A 9,064-nucleotide genomic window follows, 5' to 3' on the forward strand; every position below is an offset into this window, starting at 1 on the left:
TTATAGGTACCAGGTGGATTTATAAAATTAAGAATTTGGAAGGAGGTAATACCTTATACAAGGCCAGACTAGTTGCACAAGGTTATGCACAAAAATATCCAGAAGACTATACTGACACTTATTCACCAACAGTGAGAACAGAGAGTGTCAAAACAGCTCTTGTAGTAGCATCTGCACTCAATCTGGACGTGTTTCAATATGACATACAGACTGCATACTTACACGCAAAATTAGATAAGGAAATATATGTAAGAGCACCACACAGTCAATACACTAATAAGAACGAAATTTGGTTATTAAATAAGAGTCTGTACGGATTGAAGCAATCTGGCAAAAGATGGTACGATTGTTTGGTAAAAGTACTTAAGACCATGGATTTCAACGCCACCACTGCTGATAACTGTTTCTTTGTAAAAAAGAGTAATGATCATATTGAATTTGTATTAATTTATGTGGATGATATTCTATATATTGGAAAGCATAAAGAGAGCAGGGAAATCTTTGTAAATAAGTTAAACGAACATTTCTCATTGAAATCATTAGGTAGAGTGAATAAATACCTTGGTGTACAAATTAACAAAACTAAAAGGGGATTCAAACTTACTCAGAAAGATAAAATTATTGAACTCCTAAACAAATGTAACTTAAATAATGCCAAAACATGTGACACACCTATGCAAACTGATTTTCTTAGAAACACTGATGAATCTTCCCCTGAGTTTAAAGACAACACATTTTACAGATCAGTTATAGGTTCACTCCTTTATATATCTAATTGGACTAGGCCAGATATTGCATTACCTCTCAATTTATTGTCAAGATATGTTAGCAAACCAACCTTGTATCATTGGGAAGCTGTCAAAAGAATTTTAAGATATCTGAAAAGTACATTAGATTTTTGTTTAATATTGGAACCAAATAATGACAAAGAACCAAAAATTACTTGTTATGCTGATGCAGATTGGGCTGGTGATACATCATGCAGAAAGAGTACCTCTGGTTATGTTTTTCTATTGAACGATTGTCCAGTTTACTGGTATACTGGTAAACAAGAACTGGTAGCCACTTCTACCACAGAAGCGGAATATGTTTGCTTGTCTAAAGCTGCAAATAACCTTGTATGGTTCAATGATTTGATCACAGATGTTTGGAAGAAACCTACTTTACCATTTATTATGCATGAAGACAATAAAGCGGCCATTGAAATATCTAGATCCGATGCAATTGGACAAAGGTCCAGGCATATTGATATAAAATTTAAGCACGTGAGACAACTATCTCAAGACGGATTCATCAAAGCAATACATTGTGATACTTCTGAACAATTAGCTGATATATTAACAAAACCCTTACCTTCTAAACAACACAAATATTTAACTTCTAAATTATATGTATTATATTGTCCTGAATCTGAATGTAACTGGTGTTGTATAACGAACCGGCATTTAGAGGGGGATTTGTCAGATGTAAATGCCTTATTCTCTAATGTGTAAATAATGTATATATGGAACATCAGTGGTTAACTTATTCTTTGGACTTTAATGTATTCATAATTTACCACTCCCATTCCTGGCTCCACCCCTTGTATATATAAGGAGCCATCCTCCCCATTTTCCTTGCTTCTATCTTGAATATTCAGCGAATATAGAATGCCTATTATGATTAAAAAGAGATATATTTAAATCTCTAACTTCTATTATATTTATTGAGTCTGATCCTGAAAATATTGCAACATGGATTGGTTGAGGATTGATTCCATGACTTTGCAGGTGATTATTGATTATTTGTATAATCAAGCAAGATGCAATCAACATCTTGCTTGATTATACAAATAACAAAAGAGTCTTAAAAAATAACCAATATGGCTGCATTTCCTAAATTATACCCCTTTTTGTCACATGGTTACTTAAGGATATATACTTCGTACAACATGGCCATCCCAGCATACAGCCTGTGTACTTATTTAGTTGGTTAACATTTACTCAACATCATATTTTTGCAATAGAGTTGTATTTCTCATATCTTAAGTGCTGTTTGTAAAATGACTAAGGCTGCTTGCTTCTCCCAATGTGTGTTTCTGGCCTGTTGGACAATATTTTGTTAATACAGTGATACCTTTGTAGTCATTGTTAATTGGTTCCAGGAGGTGCAATGAGTAAAACAGGTACCGGGAGGGTACCGGGAAATACCAAAAATGATGAGTAAAGAACAACATATTTTTCTCATAATGAATAAGATTGTGATAAGTCACAAAGTCTTCTGCCACCAATAGCCTCCCACCGACCAGTCCGTTCCCACAGAGAGGGTCTCCTCAGGGTGCCATCAGCCAAGTTATGTCGGCTGGCGACACCCAGGGGGAGGGCCTTCTCTGTGGGAGCCCCAGCCCTGTGGAATGAACTGCCACCGGAAATACGTAAGATCTCCGATCTCTGGGTGTTTCGCTGCACACTGAAGACCCTGTTGTTCCGCCAGGCAGGGCTATCAACATAATAATTTTAAATTGGGGTATTTTAATTTTTGGGGTTTTAAATCGGCCAAATCTATTTAATTATTTTAATTTTTAATCATTGTTGTGTTCTGTGTTTTAAATTGGCTGTACACCGCCCTGAGTCCTTCGGGAGAAGGGCGGTATAGAAATAAAATAATAATAATAATAATAATAATAATAATAATAATAATAATAATAATAATAATAATAATAATAATAATTATTATTATTATTATTATTATTATTATTATTATTATTATTATTATTATTATTATGGTAGCCAACATCAACAAGTTTCAGCTTGTGCATTGAGTAACAAACAAATGATGAATTCAGTGAGTTTCAAAGCAGCTGAATTCCAAGGTACCACTGTATATGCCTTAAATACTAGTCAAATCCAATTCTTCAGATGCAAGAATTTCTAAAATGTTAAGTAATAATTTCTCAATTTTTTAATATCCAATAGGTACAGCCCTTTTCTATGTGCAATCCTCCATGCTCATCAGGTTACAGCAAAATAAAAATAGAAGGAAAGCCCTTTTGCTGCTATGATTGCCTTAAATGTCCAGAAGGAAAAATTTCAAACAAAACAGGTAAGAGATCTAAAGCAGAGATTCCATTGCTATGTATTTTGTGCAATGCCTTATATTACTCTTTAATTATAAACAGTAGTTTACCATCTCTGTACAAATTTGTCCATAATTCATTTGTCTTAATTCATTTGTTCATAATTCTGGAGAGATGTTGATTATTTAGATGTCTATTCAAATATCATGTCATATTTTTTTTTACTTTGGGAAAGATAAACGAGACCATAAAAATAAATATTTTCATCTATGGTTTCTATGAAAGTAAAGAGATTTCAAGATTGAGTGGAATGAACATACTATAATTTTAGGAATTGCAGCTCAGAAAGATTTAAAATAAATGGTAAAGGAGAGATCTCAGTTGGTTAAGCAATTTCTTGACAGTGTATTTTGGGAAACAAACAATAATTTAAATTTAGGTTATGTTTTTATGTATTCATCACATTTCTATACCGTCATCTGAATTAAGTGAATCTGCACAGCTTACACTGGAGAGATATACTCTCTCCGCTCCTGTTCAACATTTATATGAAGCTACTGAATAAGATCATCCATCACCATGGACTGATGTATCATCAATATGCTGATGATACTCAGCTGTATGACTCAGCCCGTGGTGAGTTAATTGATGCTGTGTCCTCCCTCTTTACTTTACTTTTACTTTATTTTGGATTTATATACCGCCCTACTCCCAAAGGACTCAGGGTGGTGAACAGCCAAAAAATTTAAAAAACAATATAAAAACACATTAAATAATTTGGCCCAAACAAATTAAAACACCCCCATTGTTTTAAAACAAATTTAAAATAACAATTAAAAGGAAGTTAGGCGAGTCCAGCCTGCTGAAATAAAAAGGTCTTGAGGGCATGGCGGAAAGTGCGTAAATCCGGGATCCTCCGTATCTCTGGGGGGAGCTCGTTCCAAATGGCAGGCGCCCCCACAGAGAAGGCTCTCCCCCTGGGGGCCACCAGTTGACACTGTTTGACCAACAGCACCCTGAGGAGCCCCTCACTCTGGGAGCGTACTGGCTGGTGAGAGGCTATTGGTGGCAGAAGTCGGTCTTGTAGATACCCAGGTCCTAAACCATGGAGTGCTCTAAAGGCCTCTGAGAGTGCCTAGAGGCTGTTAGGGGCTGGATGGGAAGGAATGGGTTGAAACAAAACCCTTGCAAGACCAAGTGGCTCTGGGTTTGGGGTTCTTTGGCCTAGGGAGAATTGCCACCTTTGGTCTTGGATGGGGTGGCACTAATCTAAACAAACCCTGTGCATAATCTGAGGGTTCTCTTGGATTTGTAACTCTTGCTCGAAGAGATAGTGGCAGTTGTGGCCAGGACGGCCTTTGCGCAACTGCGGGTTATGCACCGGTTATGCCCTTTCCTGGACCAACAATCTGTACTCACTGTCACTCATGCCCTAGTCACTTCCTGTTTTGACTATTGCAATGTGCTCTACATGGGGCTGCCCTTGAAGAGCATCTAGAAGGTCCAGTTGGTGCTAAATGCAGTGGCCTGCATATTTTTGTGCAGACCTCAGTGTGCACATTTATTACCTCTCCTGTGGGAGCTGCATTGATTGCCAATTTGCTTCCAGGTGAAATTCAAGGTGCTGGTTGTCACCTTTAAAGCCCTTAATGGCTTGGGACCAGGTTATTTTAGAGACCGGTCACATCTACCCACCCCATCAGAGTAGGGAGGCAAGGAATGTTATGGGTCCCATCCCCTAGGGAGATACACCTCGTGGAACCCAGAAGAAGGGCCTTCTCCATGGTGGCTGCCTCTCTCTGGAACATCATTCCCCCAGAGATTAGAATGGCCCCCACTCTAACGCTCTCCCGGAAGACATTGAAGATCTGGTTCTGCCAGCAGGTCTGGGGAACCCAGAGCGGGATGGAGCCCATTAAATGGTTAGTGTTATATATTGTCACTAGGATGAGTGGTGGGGGTTATTTTATTATATTATATTTTTAATGTATATTAATGTATTATATACATAAATAAATATCTTAGTATAACAGAATAACAGAGATTGAAGGGACCTTGGAGGTCTTCTAGTCCAACTCCCTGGTCAAGCATGAAACCCTATACCTTTTCAGACAAGTGGTTATCTAATATCTTCTAAAAAACCTCCAATGTTGAAGCACCTACTGGATTAATTGTTATCCCTGTCAGAAAATTTCTCTTTAGTTCTAGGTTGCTTCTCTCCTGTGTTAGTTTCCATCCATTGCTTCTTGTCCTGCCTTCAGGTGTTGCAGCATTAAAAGTTAAAATGTTAAGGTGAAAAGAATGCCCTCATGACACCGAGGGTTGCATATCAGTCTTCAACTTCCATGGTAATGAAGACCAAGGACCGGCCTCACATGTGAGAGTAAGGTGTTCCACAGAAAAGGGGCAACAGCAGAAAAGTGCTTCCTGCAACCTTCCAGTGCTTCCTGCAACCTGCCAGCCAAAATTCCTTAAATGACAAAATCTGTAATATTCCCTCCCTGCCCAATTAGGTGGGATAGGATCATAGAGTGGGGATGACAGTTCTTCAAATAATCTGAGAAAGGGCTTTCAAGGTAATAGCAAATGCCTTGAATTGAACTCCCAGAAGCAACTGAGAAAAAATGAAGTTTGTATAGCAGAGGTGTTATATGTGGAACCCTAAGGGTGCCCAATATTGTTTGTGATGCTGCATTCTACATCAGCTACAGCATCTTCAAGAGTAATCCCATATAGATTGCATTGCAATAATCCATATGGGAGATGATCAAGATATGAGTGATAGAGAATAGAGCTGAAAAGGCTACAACTAGTACATAAGAGCCATGATGGTGCAGTGATTAGAATGCAGTATTGCAGGCTATTCTGCTGACTGCCAACTGCCAGCAGTTCGGCAGTTCAATTCTCACTGGCTCAAGGTTGACTCAGTCTTCCATCCTTCTGAGATCAGTAAAATGAGGACCCAGATTGTTGGGGGCAATATGCTGACTCTTAAAACTTCTTTTGTAGATAATAAAAAGATACAGGGAAAATAATGAGTCATATAGTACCCCATAGTTGGTGTTTCAGGCTGAACCTCTTTCTCCCTTTGGAACTGATCAAAGAAGAAGGAGGTGAATCAGACCAGAACTGTTCTTTCCTCTCACAGTTCCCAAAACCATCTCAAAAGGATACCATGGTCAAGAAGAACCAGGATGGATATACTAACCCTATCCCATTCTCTCCAGATATCATCCAAAAGAATGACCAATACCATTTCCAGATAGTCCAGATAATTCATTTAATAAAGGATCTTCTGGGGTTGCAGCACAACCATCTTCTCAACCACCTTCCCTAAAAAGGGCAGGTGGGAGACCGAACAAAAGTTATGAACTGTTTGTGTCCAGTAATAACTTATTGAAAAATGACACACACTTAATAGTGACTCTAGCTTGTCATTGTTCAGATTCATCCTTTGTCTTTCTCCTGCAATGCTCTAGATGTCTCTTGACTCTTTTCAACTCTCTCAAATCCTCCATAAAGCACCGAGAATGCCTGGTTCAATGGGATGAAAAAAGTTGCATGGGCCTGACCCTCTTCAATTCTATCCAAGCTCTCTGCTAACTCTCTATTCCAGTAACAGTGAGGGATTTGGCAGGCCTATGCAGCAGATCCTATGCAACAACTCCCCAACTCACTTTGGAACCTCACTGGGCCCATTAATCTCTGGAGCTGGACCCATTGAATATATCTTGCAAAAGGGGTTAGTGTAGAAAAATCTCAAATTTGTCAGGGCCTCATGTATCAGGGAGGGATGGAGGGAGGAAGGAAAGGAGGAAGGGAGGAAGGGAGGAAAGGAGGAGGGAAAGAAGGAAGTTAATTTTCAAATGCTCACTGTCAGGAAAGGAAATATCTCTGAAGTGATGACCAATTCGGTAATGGGTTGTTGTCTATAACATTAAACACTTGACTGCAATAATTTCTTTTCCAGATGCAGATGACTGTTTCCCATGTTCAGAACATCAGTACCCAAACAAAGCTCACAACCTTTGCATTCCAAAACACATCACATTTTTGTCTCATGAAGAGCCTCTGGGAATTAGCCTGACAGCTATTGCTTCCTTCTTTTCTTTCATCTCAGTTATGGTCTTGGGAATCTTTATTAAGCATCGAGACACCCCCATTGTCAAAGCCAACAACCGGAACCTCACTTACATTCTTCTCATTGCTCTCCTCCTCTCCTTCCTTTGCACTTTGCTCTTCATTGGGCAACCAGATCAAGTAAAATGTCTCATGCGACAAACTTCTTTTGGCATCATCTTCTCTGTAGCTCTTTCTTGTATATTGGGGAAAACAATCATAGTGGTCCTTGCTTTCATGGCCACCAAGCCTGGATCCAAAATGAGGAAATGGGTGGGGAAAAGGCTGGCCAACGCTATAGTTCTTTCATGCTTTTTGACACAATTCTCCATTTGTGCAGTGTGGTTGGCAATTACCCCCCCATTCCCAGATTCTGACATGTATTCCATGGCTGAAGAAATTGTCCTAGAATGTAAAGAAGGTTCAACCACTATGTTTTATACTGTTCTTGCTTTTCTGGGATTCTTGACTGCTGTCAGCTTCTCAGTTGCCTTCCTAGCTAGGAAGTTACCTGACAGCTTTAATGAAGCCAAATTTATCACCTTCAGCATGTTGGTCTTTTGTAGTGTCTGGATATCCTTTGTTCCCACCTATCTGAGCACCAAGGGAAAATACATGGTAGCTGTGGAGATCTTTTCCATTTTGGCTTCTGCAGCTGGATTACTGAGTTGCATCTTTTCCCCCAAATGTTACATTATTATTCTGAGGCCTGATTTGAACAGAAAGGAACAGCTGACAAAAAAATGAAACCGATTTATTGGGTCCAATATAAGTTACCTCATTTGCCTTATTAAAGGCCTACTGACCATCTTGAAGAAATGATTGAAAACTAGTTCAAATATATGCAGTTGTGAAATATAACATTTTGAATGCAATTCTTATAGCATGTTTTCTATATAACCCTGGCAAAACTGAGTGGCTTTGGGTACAGGGAGCTCCAGGATCTGAGAATTTTTCATCCTTAGTTCTGCGTTATCTGTACCTGACACCCTGTGCTTTGTTACTCAAGCCCTGGTTATCTCTCATCTGGACTACTGTATCTATATGAAGCTACTTTTGCGGTCTGCTCAAAAGCTTTAGCTTGTGCATAGTGCAGAAGCAGCAGTGTAATCTTTGGGGCCTTTGGGTTGATCCATTTCTATTCCACAAACTTCACTGGCTACCAATGTGCTTCTGACTGCAGTTCATTGTCTCGGTTATGACCATTAAAGTCCTAAACGGCATCGGTCCAGGCTATCTGATGAACTGCCTCATCCTGTTAGGACTAGCCTATCCTACTTGTGCCAGCAGAGAGGCCTACTTTGGATCCCGTTGTTCAAAGAACTCTGATTATCAGGATCCAGAAGAAGAGCCTTCTCTGCTGCAGCACCTCCCCTTTTAAACTTCTTACCATGTAAAGTAAGATCCACCCATACCCTCCTGTCCAGTGGTGGGTTTCACTTTTTTTTACTACTGGTTCTGTGGGTGTGGCTTGGTGGGTGTGGCTTGGTGGGCAGGGCAGGGGAAGGATATTTTAAAATCTCCATTCCCACCCACTCCATGGGAAGGTTACTGCAAAATCCCGATTTCCTCCAGATCAGCTGGAACTTGAGAGGCAGAGAATAGATGGGGGTGGGGCCAGTCAGAATTTTTACTACCCGTTCTCCGAACTACTCAAAATTTCCATTACTGTTTCTTCAGAACTAGTCAGAACCTGCTGAAACCCATCTCTGCTCCTGTCCTTTCACAAACGTTTTAAGACATGACTCTGCCAATTGGCTTTGGGACCAAATGGGAGAGTTTCACACAGGAGGTAGATCGATGGCAAACTCCCCGTTCCCACTGCTCGTCTCTGCTCTCCACCATCTATCCATCTTTTTGGTTTTCTTTTCTTTTTTTATTACAATTTAT

General features: G+C 39.6%; 1 protein-coding gene across 1 annotated transcript in view; it reads left to right on the forward strand.

Moving 5' to 3' along the window:
- The window catches only part of LOC139324524 (vomeronasal type-2 receptor 26-like), a 29,946-nt gene extending 22,025 nt beyond the window's left edge, over positions 1 to 7,921 (forward strand). Inside the window, exon 2 of the mRNA XM_070954237.1 lies at positions 7,026 to 7,921. Within this exon, the coding sequence (XP_070810338.1) occupies positions 7,026 to 7,921 (896 nt within the window). The remainder of the gene's footprint in view (positions 1 to 7,025) is intronic.
- Positions 7,922 to 9,064: the final 1,143 nt, after the last annotated feature.

Source organism: Pituophis catenifer, unplaced genomic scaffold (assembly GCF_029215685.1).
Source record: "Pituophis catenifer annectens isolate HBS135680 unplaced genomic scaffold, rPitCat1.0.hap2 SCAF_15, whole genome shotgun sequence".
Classification (NCBI taxonomy): domain Eukaryota; kingdom Metazoa; phylum Chordata; class Lepidosauria; order Squamata; family Colubridae; genus Pituophis; species Pituophis catenifer.